General features: G+C 40.6%; 1 protein-coding gene across 1 annotated transcript in view; it reads left to right on the forward strand.

Annotated features, from left to right (window-relative positions):
* The first annotated feature begins 2,624 nt into the window (after positions 1-2,624).
* DISP1 (dispatched RND transporter family member 1) overlaps positions 2,625-22,270 on the forward strand; it is a 39,480-nt gene continuing 19,834 nt past the window's right edge. The window contains exon 1 of the mRNA XM_054399165.1: positions 2,625-3,130. Coding sequence (XP_054255140.1) covers positions 2,625-3,130 — 506 coding nt within the window. The remainder of the gene's footprint in view (positions 3,131-22,270) is intronic.

Below are 22,270 nucleotides of genomic sequence, written 5' to 3' on the forward strand. Positions count from 1 at the left end.
CTAAAATGCTGCCAGATGCCTCAGGAGGAGTTTGTTCTGCCTTGACGTCCATCTCTCGCTCTGTCCACTTCAGCAGGCTTTGAAGCTGCCTGCAGTGTGAGAGAAAACCAGACTGTGTTCAAACAGCATGGCAGTATTTCGCATAACTGAAGTGTCTCTTCAGACTGAAACCAAGGTTAGCCAGCCGCTTGAATTTCCTCTCTGTGTTTGACAGTGTTCTCCATGGGCTTGACTTGTCTGGGCTAGGGAGGGGGTACCCAGCAGGAATGTGTGGAATTGGAGGCTGGAAAAAAAAATATGCTTGTTGAGCAGTGTATTCTTCTGGTCTGAGCAGTTATCTAAATGAAAGTGATTTCCCAGGGCATCTGGCTCTGCACATGATCTAGAACAAATAGCAGAGGATTAATTTTCGTTTGAGAAGTGAAGGGTTTAGCCATGTCTAGGGGAGGTGCTGCGTGGGGGGGCTACCAGGGGTAGCATTCCACTCTGCAAAACACTTTCTGCTGAGAATTAGCATTCAGGCAATTAAATAGCTCAGCTAGCTGGGCAAGCTTAGCTCGCTGAGCACTCAGCAAAAGGTATCCAGGAAGAAAATGAGTTAAACTTCCTCACTTATCTGTATGTTGTGTCTTTCTGCAAAGTTCAGTGTCTGTAATGCAAGCTTGGCAAATTCTACTTGGAATGTTGTTGATTAAATTCAGTATTACAAGGGTAGCATTGTTAGCCAAAGCAGTTGTAATTAACTGATGCTGTTTTTTAAGCAAGTGTGGATTCATTCTTCTAAGTAGTACCTAATTAGTGTACTAATTTCTTCCTCTTTCTCCTTCCTCCTCCTCCCTCCCCTATCATGTAACTTGGGAAACAAATTCTTATCTAAGTGTGATGTTTGACCTTTCATGTTATTTATCAAAATAGTCATCTCCAACTTATTTTCAGATCTTATTAAAACATGATTATAGTTAACATGGGGGAAATTGGCTGCTGTGAGCACCTCAGACAAGTTTTGATTTTGAGCCAAGCTCCTCAGTCACCTCTCCAGTGTTAATAGTCTTCGCTTATTTACATTTTGCTTGAAAAAGACAAGACTTTAGGAAAAAAGCTTTACTATTATTTACAGCACAGTGCATTTCTTAACTGTCTTTCAAATACCTGTCACTAGGAAGCATGAGCTTTTCAGTCAGCAGTAATTGAATCCTAGGATTTTTTTTTTCTTAAATTTGGGGGAAACATGGTTGTATTCTATGTTTTTAGTATTCCTTACAATTCAATTTGAGCTTCTGCTAAAGACCTAGTTTGCCATCCAGAAACGTCTGCTGAAGTGGCTTGATTTAGTTAAATAAGGCATTTAAAAAGAGTTTCTTCAAAAATACAAATGTGCTTCGTTTCCACTAGAAATTGGAGGCAGGAAATGAGATTGCTGAAAGCAGCACATTAATGATTATTTAAAAAGTATCTATTGTGTGGTGCTGTCTCCTGTGGGATTTCAAGGCACACAGGCAAATTGCAGTGCAAGGTGCGGATGGTTGCAGGCTTTGTAGCAAACTCTGTTTTCATAAATAGTGTCCGTCATTCAGTCTTGTGCAGAACTGTCTTCTTCCTGTGCATCTCAAGCACTGCTTGTTAGCTGTGACCCAGAGCCTGTCAAATGTCTGTTCATTTGGATTAGAGTTTGGTTTAATCACTGAGACTTTGCGTAACTTCTCTCTTAACTTTTTGTTAAACAAACAGCTTCAAAATGTTCCTGGCAATCATAGAATCAGTCAGGGTTGGAAGGGACCACAAGGATCATCTAGATCCAACCCCCCTGCCATGGGCAGGGACACCTCACACCAGATCAGGCTGGCCAGAGCCTCATCCAGCCTGGCCTTAAAAACCTCCAGGGATGGGGCCCCAACCACCTCCCTGGACAACCCATTCCAGGCTCTCACCACTCTCACGGGGAAGAACTTCTTCCTCACGTCCAGTCTGAATCTCCCCACTTCCAGCTTTATTCCATTACCCCTAGTCCTGTCACTACCTGGTATCCTAAAAAGTCTCTCCCCAGCTTTCTTGTAGGCCCCCTTCAGATACTGGAAGGCCACGAGAAGGTCACCTTGGAGCCTTCTCTTCTCCCGACTGAACAGCCCCAACTCTTTCAGTCTGTCCTCATAGGAGAGGTGCTCCAGCCCTCTGATCATCCTGGTGGCCCTTCTCTGGACACCTTCCAGCATGTCCATATCCTTCTTGTACTAGGGGCTCCAGAACTGGACACAGTACTCCAGGTGGGGTCTCACCAGAGCTGAGTAGAGGGGGAGAATCACCTCCCTCCACCTGCTGGCCACACTCCTCTTGATGCAGCCCAGGCTATGGTTGGCTTTCTGGGCTGCAAGTGCACGTTAACAGCTCATGTTGAGCTCCTCGTCCACCAGCACCCCCAAGTCCCTCTCCTCAGGGCTGCTCTCCTGCCAGTCACTGCCCATGTGCTTGTGATTCCTTTTCCTGTGTTGTGAAAGACAAAGATGTGAGAAGAGCTCTACTCATTTTAATATAAAGTTCTTTATGGGCTTCTGAAAACACCACAGGTCTGTAAATTTTACTTTATTTGTTTCTGCAGGTTCATCAGGCATCCACCAAGAGCTTGGAGCATGGCTATGAGCAACGTCAGTGACTCCATGGTTCTGAGCAATGGCAGTGTCTTGTCAAATGCTACCGGCCCAGGTATTGTCACAGCTAATGATGGAGATGTCGTGGTCCAACAACTGCCATCCAAGGAAACACCAAGAGCAAAAGCAAGTCCAAATGGCTGCCTACAACTTAATGGTACAATCAAACCATCCTTTCTGCCTTTAGACAACCAAAGAACTCAGCAGATGCTGTCTCAGTGCTGCCACCCTTGTCCATACCACCACTCTTTAAATAGCCATAATAACAAGCAGGAATGTCATTCAGTGGTTGGCAGCTCAGCATCATCTCCTATCACTTCGTGCTGCATGCAGCCACATACTGAGTATTCAGCATCTGTTTGCCAAAAACACACCCCCATATATCAACCTGCCTGCTGTCTTCAGCCCTCCCCATCCTTCTGCCTTCACCATCAGTGGCCTGACCATTTTCAGCATCAGCCAGTGCAGCAACATATAGCCAGGATAAGGTAAGCAGATTGTGTTGGTTGTAAGTGCTCAGTATGGGTAACCTTTTCCATAACCATTTCATTTTTTTAGGAAAACAGAAGATCTAAAACAAAGGTAAACCATATTTCTTCCCCAGTGTTAATTACAAGTTAATCTTCAATGTGTTGCCAACCTTTTTCTTTTCTTTTTTTAACTGGTTTTGCTGGGATGCATGAGTATTCCTGAAGTGAATTAATTCTTTCTAGGGGGGGAAAAAAGGCTGGTTTTCTTTCTTCTTGGGGATTGTTTAGAAGCTTATTCACTCTTTCAGAAGACACAGTGTACACCTGTATTGTGTGAAACAATACAGAGATAGCTAAGAAAGCACTGAAAGAGCTGGTGTGTCTGCAGAGTCTAATCAAAATCCTTATCTCCTCAAAAAGATGCATTAAAGAATACTTTCAACAATTCTATTCATAAGTGTGCTGGGTTCTTTGTCAGATCAGCTGGTTCGCTGAGTTTCCCCAGTGTATGTATCTGCAAAGCTTCAAAGCTGTGCTTGGATTGAGAAATTTTTGATTGTTCCAGGTTATAATCCTTTCTATCCTCTACTTTGTATAAACTTGCCTCTTTGTTAGCTGTAGAGTTCCACTCACAGTAGTCTCAGCTGCAATGAGCAGCAGCCACAGGGAAGATCTTCTACAGCCTGCTGCTCTTGGGCAAAATCAGTTAGTCCAAGAGTCCCTCCTGACTTGTAATTGGGCCAAACTGGATGAATTTTCAGTGGAGAAATAAGAGCTACCCATCTCACTGCCATCCAACATCTGGATCCTTGCTCAAATACTTGGAGTTACAAGTATTTCTTGGTAAGGTATAATGATTCTGCTCTGATGAAATGTGGGAACTAATTTTAAACTTCAGAAAATATCAGATTGGGACAAATATGTAATGTGGAAAAAGTCAAAGTGAATAAAGCTTTTTTCCTGAAGGTGAAAGCAGATGAAAATAAGGATAGTAATATAAAGTAAAAATCAGCTTTTCTCTGCCAATTATTCCTTTTACAAATGGAAAAAATCCTAGTTGTTGGAACTGCTTACAAACTGTTTTTTCAAAATCATACTTGTTTAAATATTAAGTAAAAGTGAGAAGCTTTATGTAATTTTGTTTACAAAGGTATATGCAGAAACTCGAACCATTACAGAATCAAGTCACTCATACATTGCAAGCTGTCAGAAGGGGTGCACTAATTTCCTTATTTTTCTCTCTGTGCAGCAGGACTGTTAAACTTCACCTGTATTCCACAGTCTTCAGGAAGGGAACAAATGTGATCCACAATCTGTTTCTGTTCTTAGTCAAGAAAAAGTAACAATGAGAAGTTCTTCCAGATACTGTAAAATAATATTTTCCATAGCACTTCACAAAGACTAAGGCTTTGTTTGAAGGACTCTGATTGGGATGTTGAATCAAGATGCTTTCTTTTCATCATGCACTTCCTTACTATGGTGTACATCTGTACATAAATGTACATAAATTATAAGTAATGATTCATGATAAGTTTGTCTTACTGTTACCAGTCAAAATAAGGATACAAATCTGACCTTTAAAGCACCTGTACTTATTTACTCAACTATATGCTTTAGCATACTTGACATATCCCTATCAATTGGTTCCTGTTCTGGGCTTCTTGCTTTTAGCTGAGGCAGCTGGATTTTTCTCAGCTACAATACAGTTGCAGTATGCCTCATAGGTCAACAAATCAAATGAGTCCTTCATCTGAAAGCCAGCTAGCTTCTGGTTGCTCTTACTTGTTCTGTTAGGTCTGGTTGGTAAATAGGACTCAGGTCCCATGCCATGGTGAGGAAGCTGGACTTCTCATATGCATTTTAACTCCCTAACATGGCTGCATTAATGGACAATGCATATGTCAGACTGTATCACTTGTGGTATTAGTGTGGAACCAAAAACTTCTTTTCTCTCTGAATAAACCACAATGTGAGTCTAAATGTGATGGTCTCCCATTGCATTGTCCATCTAGTTTATCATACTGAGAGGCCATTGTCAATGCAGATGTTGACAGATGCTTAAAAACAGAGAGCAACTGGATGCAGCCTTGCAGGTGGATGGATATATACTCAGGAAAAAGCAAATTGTCTCACCTGGTAGTTACTTTGCAGTGCTAAAGAGAATAGGTGATAAACGTTGCAGGTGATAAATATTGCTGAAGCATGTCCAGGGAAGGGCAACAAAGCTGATAAAGGGTGTAGAGAACAAGTCTTATGGGGTGTGGCTGAGGGAACTGGGATTGTTTAGTTTGGAGAAGGACTTCATTGCTCTCTGTAACTCCCTGAAAGGAGGTTGTAGTGAGGTGGGGGTCAGTCTCCTCTTCCTTGTATCAGATGGCAAAATGGGAGGAAAAGGCCTAAATTTGGTTTAGGTTGGATATTAGGAAAAATTTCTTTCCTGCAATAGTGGTCAGGCATTGGAACAGGCTGCCCAGGGAGTTGGAGTCACCATCCCTGGAGGTGTTCAAGAAACATGTGGACATGGCACTTGGGGACATGGTTTATTGGCCATTGCGGCCTTACGTTGAAGGTTGGACTCAATCTTTTCCAACCAAAACAGTTCTACGATTCTGTGTGTGTTCATTTTTCATATGCTCAGATAACTTTCTGTACACAGAAGAGCAATACTGAGGTGTGTGATATTTTAACATGATCTTTGTTCCACGCTTTATTACATTTTGAGCCTATAATCTGCACAACAGTTTCTTCTCCAGAGACTTTTTCTTGCAAGGCTAATTGGCAATCATCCAGCTTTGGAAGAGATGCATGTTTTGACAGGGTTACTTAAAATGCAGGTTCTCATAGGGATACATTAATGAAATTCAGCATGTGGGCAAGTTAGCTTTCATTTTGGTTCTTTGTGTTTATAAAGAATGCATTCAAATATTGTTAGGAATGAAGGCAGAGGAAAAAGATACGATTAGGTAGAGGGAGGTGAACACTTTTTGCAAACTATATTGCTAATGCTCACAGCTCTGGGCAGGTAACCAATTGTTTCAGCAGGACAGGTTCTGTCAGGTTTTGAAGCCCAAGGCTTAACGTTTGTCAGTGACCTAATATTAAAGGAATGTAGCTCTGGTATATCATTGCAGATTGGAGTGTATAAAGAAGACAGATTGAAATAATGCCACATTTGTCCTATCCTCTTAAAAGCTGGCTGGCTCTGGAATTTTGTGGTGTGTTCAGCTTTGAGGTTTAAACTGGATTACACTGAAATGTCATTTATACACCACAATTTAAATGTCTGGGCAACTGGTAAATTTTTAGGGTGGTGAAAAAGGCTTGTAGCACAAAAGCAAATACTTTCATAGATTCATAGAATGGTCTGACTTGCAAGGGACCTCCAAAGGTCATCTTGTCCAACCCCCTTTGCAGTAGGCAGGGACATCCTCAATTAGATCAGGCTGCCCAGAGCCCTGTCAAGTATCACCTTGAATATCTTCAGGGATGGGGCCCCAACCAACTCCTTGGGCAATCTGTTCCAGTGTTCCACTACCCTCATGGTAAAGAGCTTGTTCCTAACATCCAATCTAAATCTACTCTTAGAATCATAGAATCAGTCATGGTTGGAAGGGACCATAAGGATCATCTAGTTCCAACCCCCCTGCCATGGGCAAGGACACCTCACACTAGATCAGGCTGGCCAGAGCCTCATCCAGCCTGGCCTTAAACACCTCCAGGGATGAGGCCTCAGCCACCTCCCTGGACAACCCATTCCAGGGTCTCACCACTCTCATGGGGAAGAACTTCTTCCTCACGTCCAGCCTGAATCTCCCCACTTCCAGCTTTATTCCATTCCCCCTAGTCCTGTCACTACTTGATATCCTACAAAGTCCCTCCCCAGTCCTCTTCTCTAGTCTGAAGCCATTGCCCCTCATCACTGCAGGCCTTTGTAAGCTCTCCTTCAGTGATTGGTGGTTTACAACACGATAGTGGCAAAAAAGTTCCGTTGTAAAAGTAGGTGAAATACAACTGTAATGATTCCAATGACTTCTAAGATGTTTTTCTGAGGTTGGAAGATCTTGAGACAAAGTTTTTTGTGTTATTTTGTGTACATGTTTAAGATGTAGTTCATTCAAATATGTTGATACCTTTTGTTTGTTTGTTTTTTCTAGTGGGTACAGTATCTTGATCACATAAACACTTCCTGGGAAGTTCAAGCTTCCCTCCATATCAGAATGCAGTTGTTTCAGGACTTAATTTGCTTTTTGACAAACAGTTTCTAAGCATACCTGTTTGGAGCATGGTATAATTAGTTCTTTTCAGGTACTATTGGAAGATCTTTTTCAGCCCTTCCCCTTTTGAGAACTCGTGTCGAAGTAAATTTTTATCTAAATGCACTTAATGTACCTTAAGAAACCTGTGGGGCTTTAGAGCCACTTGAAGGTGGGTAGTTATTGCCCCTCCTTTGCTGCCATCTGCTTCTGTAATCATCAGCAGCCTTCGCCAAGTAGACAGTAGAAACGAGGAGGAAGAAGCAAATAATGCTCTTAAATCTGAAGAGATGGAAGAAGCATAAATGCTGGTGCTTGACAACTGGAAGCATTGAGTTAGGAGGCCCTAGGGAAGAGTAAAACTATGCAACCCAGCAGCATGTTTAGTGGGATGAAAGTAGGATCAAATAAATAATGAAGGGTTGCATCTTCTAGCAGAACTAAACACTGCACTAAAATGTATTTATAAAACTAGAAAACCCTTTAAAATGTGGTATTTTTCAAAAGCTATTATTTCTATAGGAGTTTATGCATGTAAATAGGAGCAGAAGAGGGAAAATGCACATTCAGAAAGTCACCTCAGGGTTGTGGAAAGTAACAGTGGAGTAACAGTGCTGTGCATGACTGCTTTCTCTGGTACCAAATTGAATTGCTCCTTTCAGACTAGTATGTGAACTTTTTAATGGGAAAACACCATTTGAAAGCTACCTCTATCCTTGCTAATCTTGATACCAGCTCTTTTGGAATCTCTTCTACAATTATAACCATAGAATAGTAGGGTTTGGAAGTGACCTCCAGAGATCAAGTCCAGCCTCCCTGCAAAGCAGGACCACATAGCCTGGTTATTGTCGGGGGGGGGGGAAATTTCAGCTCACACTGACACAGCAGGTCATACAGGAACATGTCCAGGTGGGTTTTAAAGATCTCTAGAGAAGGAGACACCACAACCTCTCTGGCACCCTTACAGTAAAAATGTTTTTTCTCATGCTGAGATGGAATTTCCTGTGATTGAGTTTGTCTGTTGCTCATCATCCTATCAATAGGCATCACTGAAAAGAGACTGGCTCCGTCCTCCTGACGCATACCCTTCAGGTGATATTTGCAGACATTGATAAGATCCCCTCTCAGCCTTCTGTCCTCCAGCCTAAGCCCCAGGTCTCTCAGTCTTTCTTTGTAAGAGGGATACTCCTGTCCTGTAATCGTCCTCATAGCCCACCATTGACCTCTCTCCAACAGTTCCCTCCACCCCTCTTAAACAGGGGGGGGGGCCCAGAACTGTATTCCAGATGTGGTCTTACTTGGGCTGAATAGAGTGGGAAGAGAACCTCCTTCTTACTGTACCCAAGTATACTAGAAAACTTAGATCTCTATGGACTGGAGACAAAAGGTGGGGTAGGAGAAGTCAAGTAACTGTGAAAGAGTACTGCTGATGAGGAAACTGCTCCAGATGGCCACTGCATGTAGTGCTTGCACTTCTGCAATATTTACCCAATAAATTCATACAAATACTCTTTGCATGGACTAGATCTGCTCTGTATCACCTACCATTATTTACATTTCTGACTATAATGTCAATGCTTTTGGCTAACGCAGATGATTGAAAAGAACTGTTCTGAAAAGCATCTGAATTATCCCTGGTAAAAAAAGACAGGTTAAAAGGGCACGTAGGATGATCCTCTCTATCATCATGCAGTCATCTCAAGCTAGAATACACGAATAAAATCAGTTTAAAGCCTCACAGAATCATTAGCTGGCTAAAATTCTAAGACTTTGGGATATATGTAAATTGTTCCTTGTCCCCTACCAGCTTTGGTTAGTCTGAATTGGTGGATTCAAAGTTTTTGCTTGCTAGACCAATTTACATTCTAAGAAAGGCAAAACCCACAGTGCTGCAGATTCAGGAAACTGGTAAAGCTTTCTTATCTCCAGGCTCACTACACATCTTCTATTCAGTTAGATTTAAGCCTTCTTTTGAACTGTTTTGGCATTGCAGATTTATGTGATGGTTTGGGATTCTGAGCTCTGCTGTATCTCAGAGAGTTCTGTGCCACACACTGTTTAAACAGTATTGCAGATAGACACGAATACTTGCACTTTAATTAATACTTTAAAAAGGAGATCTATAAAAACAAAAAAGCTGTGAAGTGAGGGTAGAATACTATAGCTGCCTCTTACATATTTTATATTTTCCTTCTAGTTATTTGGCATAAAGATTAGAAGCAGAAAGAAATAAAAAACTCTTGGGTTTTTGTTGTTTTTTTTTTTTCCCCAAAAAAAACCCCAAGGGAATGTTTGCCAAATACCAATCTGAATAACAAGACTTTATTATGAAACAGCTCTCTGCTTGATTCCAGGAAAAAAGATCATTGTTATCTAGTACATTCTGCAGGCTTGCAGAGCTGATTCTATGCATACATGTATATACAATATTTTCAAATATTCTCATTTCAGCAACTTTAACCATTCACAGGAACTCCTACATGGCATTTTTTAAACAAAGTGTTTTCCACCCATCCTAAGTATTTTTTATTTTATTTTGGAAGTTGTTAGCTTCTGCTGTGTTTCATGCATTAAAAGATCCTTTAGCTTTTGTTTTTAATAGGAAATGTGTGCTACTCTCTTTTGTACAAAATACATGTGCATATACTGTATTACAAACATACGCTATATTACAAATCAATCAATCCCCTGGGAAGACTGAAAAAAGGTATCTTTAAAAAAAAAAAAAAAGAAAGAAAAATCTTTTAGGTCACAGAACCACAGAATATATCTGGTTGGAAGAGACCCCAAAGATCATCCAGTCCAACCTTCAACCCAGCACTGAAGGGTCAACCCTAAACCATGTCAGAACCACAGGCTGCTTAAACACCTCCAGGGATAGTGCCTATCCTGGGCAGACCCTTCCAGTGTTTGATAGCCCTTCACAAGCCTCATTGCCCTTCTCTGGACATGCTCCAGCACCTCAATGATCTTCTTAGAGTGAGGGGCCCAGAACTGAACATGGTACTTGAGGTGTGGCCTCACCAGTGCTGAGCACAAGGGGACAATGGCCTTGCTGTTCTTGCTGGCCACATTGTTTCTAGTAAAATGGAGAATGCCACCTGGGCACTCTGCTGACTGATGTTCAGTCAACTATCAACCAGTACCCTCAGGTCCCTCTCTAAGTTGCAGTTTTCCAATCATACGTCTCCAAGTCTGTAACTTACCATGGGGTTGTTGTGACCCAGGTGGAGGACCTGGTCCTTGGCCATGTGGAACTTCATCTAGTTAGCCTGATCTAACCTACTCAGCTCCTGCTGTAAAGCTTCCCTACCCTCTAGCAGATCGCCACAGCCACCCACCTTGGTGTCATCTGCAGGCTTACTCAGGGTGCACTCAGTCCCCACATGCATATCATTCATAAAGATATTAAAGAGGACAGGCCCCACTACTGAACCTTGGGGGACACCACTAGTGACTGGACACCAGCTGGGTTTAACTCAGTTCACCACCACTCTTTGGGCCCAGCCATCCAGATAGTCAGATTTTCCAGCTTATGTCTGAAACTTTTAATCAACCTTCAGCAACTAAATAGCAAAAGTTGCTACCATCATTTAGTCCATGATGTTGCAAATATCTTGATCCATGCTGAAGATCAGGAGTTCCTGCATGTTGCTAATTTGTATGGAAACAATATAGATTCTGGCTCCATTTATTCCATGCTAAATAGGAATTCTTTATTCAGTGGCTTCCCAGAGTGAAGGGACTGGAAGCACAGGAGAACTGCAAGCTAGATGCTCCCTTTCATGTCACAGCAGTAACAGCCCTATGACACTTGGGGATATTAATGTAGTTGAGGAAAGGAAAGGGAATGTGTATCAGTCTCATACATCCTTCTGAACCTGAGTCCAAATGTGTGCACGTGTGAGGCAAGATATCTCCCTGTGACCAAGTGAATGAACTTGCTCTTTTTCTGTCTCAGAAACAATTTTGCACGGCAGTCCATAATTTGAGCTGCACTCTATCACTTTTGCTGATTTTGTTAATTTTTAATCATAACATAGATTCATAGAATGGCTTAGGTTGGAAAGGACCTCAGAGATCATCTACTCCAACCTCCCTGCCGTGGGCAGGGACACCTCTCAACTAGTCTTTGTTGCTCTTATGTTATTCCCAAGTGTGATACCTTAAGATGTTTATTCTGGCTTTATTAATTCATTTACTGTTCTTGTGATAATTAATATGCATTGTCAGCTATGCAAATGACATGCTGCACTTTCTATTAGTCTTGCACACAGCTGAGACAAGAATACATGCAGAAACCAGAATCCAAATTAAAAATGCCATTTATAATTAAAAAAACCAAACAAACAAACTAAATACTTAATCCTCCTCTACCCCCCTATTTATTAAGCAGTTCAAGGTATTTTTGCAGGCTTCAAATTGTACTAATTAAGCATCAGTATTTATCTAGACTTAAGACTGCTTTGAAGCAAGCATTTTTGCAATAGGAGAAGGGCACTTGGAGGGTTCCTGCTCTCGTCTGAGTGCAGCCTGGCCATATTTTGACCTTTAGTCTCTGCCATTTACGAATTCCAGGTTCTGTGTGTGCTTGACGATGAATTTCGTGCCCTCTATGCTTCACCTTTTCTTGAACAACAGAAGAGCTAGTACTTAACTAGCAATTCCCTGGGCCTTTGAACTGCAGTCTTCAGATGACAAAGCTGATAATGTGAGGGAAATGGTCAAAACCTCGGCTCCTTTCTTTTGTACTAAACAGACTGGGAAGCCGGCAACAGCTGTGTTAATTCTTGAAAAGGGCTAATCGGTGTGGGGTTTTGAGGTGACTTTTAAAACAGCATTTAGAAAACAAGCATGTGGCAGAACAGCCCACACGATGGCAGTTTCTTGGACTGTGTATAGTCGTTCTCATGCCTTTTGATTTCAATAGTAGGTTTTGATAAGGTTCTGATGTGAAACAACACTAGACAACAAAGAGGAAAAGGCTAGACTGAACGTGGCTAGTGACCTAATTTTCAGCACTCTTAAAGAGACAACATTTGAAAGATTTGAGTATTCCTACTTTCTAGAAGCTTTTGGTCTTCCTTATGATGGGTGGAAAGTGGAGAGAATCCAACGGAGAGCCAAGAGGATGGTTAGGGGACTTGAGCATCTCCCTTATGAAGAGAGACTGAGATCCCTGGGGCTATTTAGTCTTGAGAAGAGAAGATTAAGAGAGGATCTGATCAATGTCTATAAATACCTGAGGGATGGGTGCCAAGTGGAGGGGGCCAGGCTCTTTTGGGTGGTTCACAGTGATAAGACAAGGAACAATGGGTTCAAACTAGAATATAGAAGATTTCACCTCAACATGAGGAGAAACTTCTTTACAGTGAGGGTGACAGAGCACTGGAACAGGCTCCCCAGGGGGGTTGTGGAGTCTCCTTCTCTGGAGACTTTCCAAACCCAACTGGATGCATTCCTGTGTGGACTACCCTAAGTGATCCTGCTCTGGCAGGGGGGTTGGACCTGATGATCTCTTGAGGTCCCTTCCAACCTCTGATACACTGTGTGATACTGTGAAAGTGCAGAATAAAGAACATAGACTTTGAAAAGCTCTTTGTCAGCTGCCATAGTTGTCTCTGCCTATAGCTCCTTCCAGAATCACTTATCCTTTCTCTCTAATAATGTTTTGATGTTGTCCTTGTCTCCTAGAAAGTTATAATTGATGTGTATGGTGAACGTACTGGACTGGAAAAGCTTCCATTCATCTCTACTTCCACTTTCACAGTATTTTCTGGGATGATAACAGGATAGTGTTCCACCAAATTCTTGCATTACATTTCCAGTTTGTAGGATGTTTAGTTGTTGAATCAAATGGATGAACGTAAAGGATGGATGTTGTGTAACATTTTTGTTGAACAATTTTATTTATATGAAATTTGCTTTATATCATATTTACTCTTGTAGTGCTTCTTTTAGGTCTTAGTTAAATATTGAAAACCTTTAAAAGTTCATTAAGTACTTTTTTTTTTTTTTTTTTTACACTGAGCAAACAAATCTCATCTCAGGAGACAAAGTGTGATTTTGGTGTGTATGTACAGTTTTTCCTCTGCGTCAATATAGGCTAAGAAGCCTTCTTTGTGCAATTGCTTGCTAAATCCTTGTATATCTTTTAATCGTGTTGAATATTGTGTGAACTTGTTTTATATCATTTCACAATTGACATTCAAAGTAACTAAATTCACAGACATTGGAATGCCAGCTCAGCACCCAAATGTGTTTTGGAAATGAAATTTAGATCAAAATTGTTTAAGTAACAGTATTTTCATTTGCTCCAAGAGATGAAATACCTAGAAAGGTTAAAAACTAGTGTTTGTCCCCATAGTCAGTCTAATAATTTGGAGAAATTGTGCAGGCTTGTAGTCTATTTTCAGGAAAGCTCTCTGGTCAAAGGAGATTTTCTGAGAGCAAAAATGAACCCCCCTGGTGACTTACATTCACAAACTCTTACATCTGCACAGGAAGGAGGGCTGAAGCATGTACCTCTTGAAGTGTGATATATGACAGTCTGAAGGCTCTCTACTCCAGAGTCAAGCTAGCGTATGCTTCATGTCAATCGTTAATGCCTGTAAGAACAGGGATTTCAGCCCTTGTGGAGAAATACCTTGAATAAAAATAGGTGCTCTGTACATCTCTTTCATTCTCTTCGGTATCATGGGATGGAGTTTTTCTTGTGTGTATGTTGTGATTTCTTGGTTCATGTTAATTTCCTGTCTGTCAGAGAAATACAAGATGTGACCGTGACCTTGCATTGCTCCATTCAACTGGGAAGTGTAAGAAAAACAGCTTTGAAATAAAATATTTCTTATGAAGGAACTTTTTTTTTTGCCAGTAAAAATGCTGAAAACTACTCTAGCCGTCATTTAAATCCCAGGACATATCTATTAATTTCACTGTAATTACAAAGAAAAGAAAAAAGACTAATGGTTTTAGACTCGTGAAGGATCTTGAAATAATATTAGTCTGCTCCAAATTAGCTGTTGGCTTGTTTTCAAATAATGATTCATGGTGGTATTTTACTAAGCCCTTTTTATTGTCTTGAATAGTTCAGAACTTTTGTTTAACTTGCCAAGCAGTGCTATATGTGGTCTTGCCCTTAGTGCTTCAGAAGTTAAAGGAATATATATAGAGAGAGAGGGAGCGCTTCAATTAAGCCTTTTGAAGCAGAATATACTTTGAATTATGTATAAACTTTGCCATTTAAAGCTAGGACGATCCAGTTTAAATATGTTTGATGGCAATTTTCTTATTGACAATTTAAGAACTGTGTTTAAAAGTGGCTGCACACATTGGAGGAAAGTTTAGGGAAAGCAGAATACAAGAAAAAAATTAGTGGGGTGTGTATTACTTGGCTTCTTCATACACTGTCAGATTTTCCTGCAGAGAAGGTCATCTACTTTCTGTTCAAGTAGATGGTCTTAAGGAAAAGAGCCAACTGTCCTGGTAGTTGAGAATATTTGGTCATTTGTCAAAGATGAAAAAGGGAAGGTATTAGGAGCAAGTATTGCAAAAATGAGGTTCTAAGAAACCTTAAGATGAAAACTTGGTAAATAAAATCTTAGGCTCCTTAACATCACCATATCTGGAGGTATTTAAAAAATGTGTCTGGGATTTAGTAGTAGTAGTTCAGTAGCAGCAGTAGGACTGTGAGCTCGAGGTGAGTGGTTGGACTTGATGATCTCAAAGATCTCTTCCTACCTCAACAGTTCTATGTATACCATGTGGGGCAGCAAGGAAAGGGAGTGCACGGGACACCAAAACCCTCAAAACTCGCAGATGTTTATAGCAGCATTTCAATTTCAAGTAATCTGTATGCTATAAATTAATAGAAGTTTTAATTTTAACATATAATGAGGAAAAACTTCTTTAAGGGTGATGGAGCACTGTACCAGGCTGCCCAGAGAGGTTGTGGAGTCTCCTTCTCTAGAGACTTTTAAGACCCATCTGGATCTGTTCCTGTGTGACCTGCCCTAGGTGATCCCAATTTGGCAGGGGCTTTGGACTTGATCTCCAGAGGTTCCTTCCAACTCCTACCATTCTATAATTCCATGATATTGGGATACTAAACTTACCAAAATGACTTCCAAATGAAAATACACACATAGGGGATGTCAGTATGATTGCATTGACCTTTTCTCATCTCTAGTGACTTGATGCAAACTCTTTTTCCTGTTGTATGTTGACATGAGCCAGAAGTTAGTTATTGGGAGATGATTTTCACAGCAGATTAATAAAGTTTAGTATTGATTTCATAGCAAAACCTTGGCTTAGTTAAGTATATAGGAATTCAAGGAATCTAGTTTTGCCCAGTGTGAAAGCTGTAGGTCAGTAAAGCATACCCTTCAATGATAAATTGAAGTCAGAGCAAGTATCACTCAGCCAATGATTTCATTATTGTTAACATCTTCATTACAATTGCTGTCCTTGCAGACAGACAATGTTATTTTCTCATACTTGCTGTGAATACAGAGCAGATCCAGAGGTGGAACTGAAGAGGTAGGTAAGAATCCAAGAAGAGCGGACAAGAACCTTTATAAAAGTTTGGCATCTCAACTATAAAAACGTGAGTTGACATCTATAATACATTGATTTTTGGTCACTGTATTACAAAGACTTTCATTTTGCTTAATTTTATGCCTTAAGAATAGCCTCAGCAGAAAGAATCCATAATGTAAAGTTTAAGCAAAGCTGCGACATTGAGATTTTACACTTTTTAAGGGGATAAAATAGTGGTTAGTTTCAGGTCACCTCACCTTCATAGTTTAGAGATAAAAACTGAAATCCTTTTGGATTGTTTCTTGACATTTTGTGTGAGAGAACAAGAGAATTCTTTTCATTTTTCTTGCTTTCAATAAGCAACTTCGCAGAAAAATGAATTCTCTCTCATCTTGACAACATCCTTCTGCTCTGTCCTATTCTTCCTGTGTAGATGTAAAAGTAACACAAGTTGCAAACACAATAAGCATGACATGTTTAAAAACACCTAGAGTTCATTCATTCTTAGAGTCAAGGAAAACTCCACATATCATAGCAAAAAAAAAAAAAAAATTGGGAGGCTACCAAAATCTCTTTTGGCAACTTAATCTGTTGGATTTGTTGTCTGAGTGATTGCAGTGATTCGTAAAATGATAAAGCACGTAGGTGTTATACCTGATCCGGCAGCAAAAGCTCGCCTGGTATTTAAGAGCCATTCAAATTGTTCTCTTGGGTCAATGACATCCTGAAAACACAAGGATTTTCTTCCTCTGCTGGGATTTAGTTTGCATTATGTGTTCTAATGGAAGGTGTACAATATGATGCATATCTCAATCTATCCTGCAGGGATTTAGCTTATCCTTGAGTGTAATAATGACAAAAAGCTATGTTTTATCGCTTCTTGTAACCAGATCTGCCAACAAAGGGAATACCTTCCCTCTGGCAAAGTAAAGCAATGAGGTTAAACACCTCATAATCCATGGACAGAGGAGTCTTTATATTGATTTTTTTTTTCCCCCTAAGCAAGTACAACTATTTATTGTACCTTACCATTTTTGACTCAAGTGAATCTTTAACTGAAAGGCAAGAGAGCAAATTTAGTTTTTCTATTCCTGTTTTTTTTAATGATTGATTCTTTTTGTTTTGTTATCACTATGTTTAGACGCCTGTGGTGTACAATGTATTTCAGAAAGGAGATACAGTTTCTATCCTGAAGAGTACACCATGTCACAAATAGGCCGTGTACATTTATGGTTTTGATGTTTGTATCAAGAGAAATAATACATTCCTTTTATGAACACCTGCCTGAGGAAAGTAGAATTAAAACAACGTCAAGCAGTCGGTGTTTGACCATACTCCCAGAAACTGAAGGTGCAATGCCTGCAATTTTCATTTATTCTGAATCCCATTCTGCTGGAGCAGTTGTTACTGCTTCTGTTGCTGTGTTACCTGCAGTACTATTAGTGATCATTTACAGCCCTTGTAACAACTACTTTAAGCTATACATTTCTGAATTTTGTATGGCTCGGTGCCCAACTGGAAACAGCCACCTAAGCAGATAGTTTTCTCTGAATGGTTGGTTGGAAAAACAGCCTTTTCTGTCAAGTTTCTGTCAGTGACCATTTCTGTGCTATGCTTGTGCCTGGGTTTGAGCCCTGAAATTATGGTTCATATTCAGGTGTCACTGAGCACAGATCTCAGCTGGATTTGGTAAGGGATGGCATTTATCAGCAGTCAGGGTGTTTTTTATCTGAGAGCAATTGCCATAGAGAAGTAGGAAAAGTGGTTGCAAAGACTGATGTGTATGTATTTGAGATGTTCCTAGCCTGATCAGCTAGTGGTTCAGAATAAACTGCTTGATGGCAGGGAATGGTATGAACGTCCTCAGTTAGTGGTGGTTCTATCTGGGACATGGTACTGTTCAGCCAGTGCTGGAAGGTGGCTCAGCTGCAGCAAAGCACCAAAATCAGCTGGATATTGGTGCTGGGATCACAGCTTTGTGCTCCCCCTAGTTGCTGTCTCTCAGGGATGAATCATATACAATGCCAGCTTGGAAGGGACCTCAAGGATCATCTGGTCCAACCTCAATGAAACAGAGGAGAAGTGTCTGTACTGACAGTTTTGGATTTTTCCATGATGCTGTTGGTTTTTTCCTTACACCTTAAAAGACGGCCAACAATCCTAGGCAGAGCCTCTGTGCTGCTGTGTGTCAAGGTGGTAACCCCCAGGCATTGATTTTAGCTCAAAGTCTTAACTGTTTTGTTGTTCCTTCAAGGGAAAAAAACCCAAACAAAACCAACCCAACAGGGCAAAACCCCTTCTACTTCTGAGCTTCAGTCCCTACATCTGCACACTGTGAAACAGAAATTAATTGAATCTAAATGATGTGAAATAAATAAAAAATAAAATATTTAGCGAGGGTAATATCCAGAACTATAACAGGAATTTTAAATGGTTTAGGAAGGTATTGTTTGGCTAAGTTTGTACAAGCATATGTTTTGGAGTGTATTGATGACTTTAAAAAAGAAGCGCAGAATCACAGAAGGTAGAGGCTGGAAGGGACCTCTAGAGATTGGGTCCAAGCCCTCTGCCAAAGCAGGATCACCTAGGGCAGGCCACACAGGAATGCATCCTGACAGGTTGTGAAAGTCTCCAGAGAAGACGACTCCACAACCTATCTGGGCAACCTGGTCCAGCGCTCTGTCACCCTCACAGTAAAGCAGTTTCTCCTCATGTGGAGGTGAAACCTGGTGTTCCTTGTCCTATTACTAGGCACCACTGAAAAGAGACTATCTCCTTCATCTTGACACCCACCCCTCAGATATTTGTAGACATTAATAAGATCCCCTGTCAGCCTTCTCTTCTCAAGACTATCAATGCAGACAGGACTGCTTCTGTTCAAAATCGTATTATTATCTCTTTCAAAATCTTAGGTTATTGATAGCTATGCTAAGGCTTTTTTAAAATGCTGGTTTTTCCACAACAGGTAGAAAACTGTCTTCAAAATATGCATCAAAGCATAGCCTATTTTCCCAATTTTCATGGTACCTTCTGCAGGGTTTCTTGCACCCACTTGAGGAAGCAGCTAGCATTGATTCTTTGTGGTGTGAGAACGGGGGATACTTTAATTGGTACTGTGCTCACAGCTGAGATTTGTGAAGAAGGACTGGAAAAGAATGTTTTGGGATATGTAGATTCTTTACTGTCCTCTGACATGCTCAAGTTGTTATTTCCCTAAAAGGCATTAAATCAATGAAAAAAATACACTGCAAAACCAGTAAACCATCCATAATTTTATTAAGTGTTAAATTCATTTGAAATGGTCCCATACTGAGGAACGTGTTCATGAAACATTGCTTTGTGCCATGTAATGTCCAAGGGATGTGAAGGTTATAGAACAAGCTTTAATAATAGTGATGATATCCAAAAGCTTGATTTTGACTCTTGAACTCGGGACCAAACTGTTAAACCCATGCCAATGGGTATAATTGGCAGCTTTCATGAGAAAGCTCACTGAGTGCTGTGACTGAAAGGAAACTTTGGCTTCATTGAGAATCTGAAGGCAGGACTGATCAGTGGCACAGTCTGTTCCCCTTCAGGAGGCTAGAGCACTAGTTGTGTTCTTTCTCAAACTGATAGCTATGTAAACCTGTATTTTTTATACATGTGAACTGCCTCTATTCTACTTGCTATTTACACAAACAACAGAAATATTTACACAAAATAGAAAACTAATGTTTTATATTACCTCACTGTTCAAAATAGCTTAAATGCTTATTTAGGCTAGAGAGGTGAATATCAGAGCTGTAGTAATCCAATCCCAACTGGTGCCCTGACCCACCCTCCTCATACTCCTGTTATTTCTTACAGTAAAATTTCAGATTTTATACCAACACATTATAAAAAAATCACCACTTCTCGTTTCCACCATGTGGCACAGAAGGATACTGGATAACCAAATACATTTGATGTTGAGAAATGTTTGGGGGTTTTTAACCAGCCTGGTTTTATGTAGTGCCTAATGGTGTGATATGCAGGCTAAACTCCCCTGTAGGAAAAGACAGGATGAAGCGAACTCTCTGTTGAATAGGAGCTGAGACTTGCAGTAAATGGTGGTAGAACAGAACAGAACCCCTTATTTTCTTTCCCTTTTCCCTTGTCCCCCCTTGGTGTACAGTATGTGTTAGATTTTAATCAGTGACTGTAATTTATATAATAACTTGGTTGTGCTGGTCCCATCACAAATAACTGTGATTGTCACTTTCTGCTATCAAACTTGTGAGAACTAAGTACAGATGTAATTTAATACACAGATTGACTTGTCCCAGCAAAATAATGGAATTCATCATTTCTTTCTCATGAAAACTGATGAGGATTTCTTTTTTTTGTCTAGACTTCTATTTTTGTCTTTTTTTTTTTTTTTTGGAGGATAGTGGTGTTATTTAAATGAAAGTCTAATACTTCAAAAATTAGATACAGCAGCATTAATTAAGTGGGGAAGATCTGCTTTTGCCATGCATTTCTGTATTTTAGAGCATAACTAAAGAATTTTTTGGCCATAGTTTTCAGGGATAACTTTTCCTATTGACCAATATAATAGAGTCATCACAACAGCTGCAAGGGATTGGTTACACTGCTGGAATTCACCCGGGTCTACGCTGGTTTTTTCAATGCATGCTTCTCGAAACAAAACAGTTTGATAGCAGGTGTGACCTTTGACCCTCCCTAACTTTGAAGAACTTAATCATCATCGTTTGTTCAGCACTGAATATATTTTGCAGGTGGAGGAAACAGAGGGAAATGTAGTTTGGTTTCGATGGGAAAGGGGGAGGATGAGGAATGGCTGTGTTGGCATTTTTAGCCCTTTTATGTAAGCCAGATTAGGTGAAGGCAATTTTTGAATGTTTTATCTAAAGCAAATTTTACATTCTGTGGAGAAAATCTGTTTTGCCATATAGTTGCAGAGAAAATTGAGAGACAGTGTAAAGATTGAGGAGATAGATTTAAAACATACCCATCTACTAAGAGTTTGCATGAAGAAGGGGCAGGGAGAGTTGTAGAAAAAGTGAATATAGTCACCCTTCCTTTCTAGGTAGTCACCCTTCCTTTCTAGGTAATCACCCTTTCCAGGTATTGAATATATTCATAAGAAGAAGATACATTGAGAAGATACCTGTATTGTCCCCAGGGAGTTATCAGTTATATGTTGGTCCTTCCCAACAAGTGTTTGGCTTGCCAGCTGTTTAAGGTCATCAGATGAGGTTCTGTACACCCTTGTGTTTGGGGGGAGTGCATAGTGATGTGGCCATGACTCTCTGGATGAACCAAGTAACCCTTTACGGAGTCACAGAGATCATGGTAACAGCCATGCAGAATGGTGTGTGATGATCATGAGGGCAGCAGATGGAAATGTTGTCTTGATGGGAGTTAATTCTCAATCCGGGACCTGCTTCTTTTGCCAACCTTGTAGGTCACCTGTGTTTTAGAAGTGGCTGCTAAAATTGGCAAAATCTGAGAGAATGGAAGACAGCTTTATCTGCTGATAATAATAAGCCTTTATAGAAGTCATCATAGGATCATAGAATTGTTAGGATTGGAAGGGACCTCAAGGATCATCTAGTTCCAACCCCCCTGCCATGGGCAGGGACACCTCACACTAGATCAGGTTGCTCAGAGCCACATCCAGCCTGGCCTTAAAAACCTCCAGGGATGAGGCTTCCACCACCTCCCTGGGCAACCTGTTCCAGTGTCTCACCACTCTCATGGTGAAGAATTTCTTCCTAACATCCAATCGGAATCTACCCATTTGTATTTTCGCTCCATTCCCCCTAGTCCTATCACTGCCTGGCACCCTAAAAAGTCCCTCACCAAAGGCCTGTACCAGTTGCCATGGATGACTTGTGTGACAAAGACTTGTGGGGTATTGTTGCTAATGGTGGGGTACGTTATGACACAGGTGATAACAAGACTTGCTTTCACAAGTGACTGAGCATGTGTGGAAATTCAGGTATTTACAAATCAAAGCTAGAAATCCATGCTCAAATCACCATATTAACAGTAACTATGTCTGTATATTTCTCTCTAAAGTCAATGTGTAAGCTGCAGTTACAAAAATCTCTTCCTCCTGACCCTGTAACTTTGTCCCCTTCCTCGAAGCACAGAAGCTTGCATTCAGTCTGTACTCTGCATTGGTGCTGAATTAGTCTGTGAGAGGGCTTGCCTGTTGAAGCATTTATCTTCATACAGAGTTCTGTTCCTACTGACTTCAGATTCAAGTTTAGTGAGTTCTGTCTTCAGTACTTAAGCTTCTTATTGCCCCGTCTAGCCTTGGTTGAGAAAGGTTGGTTCTGTCGTTGAGGCTGTAGATGGGACAGTGAGCAGTCCCCTG

Source organism: Indicator indicator, chromosome 2 (genome assembly GCF_027791375.1).
Source record: "Indicator indicator isolate 239-I01 chromosome 2, UM_Iind_1.1, whole genome shotgun sequence".
Taxonomy (NCBI): domain Eukaryota; kingdom Metazoa; phylum Chordata; class Aves; order Piciformes; family Indicatoridae; genus Indicator; species Indicator indicator.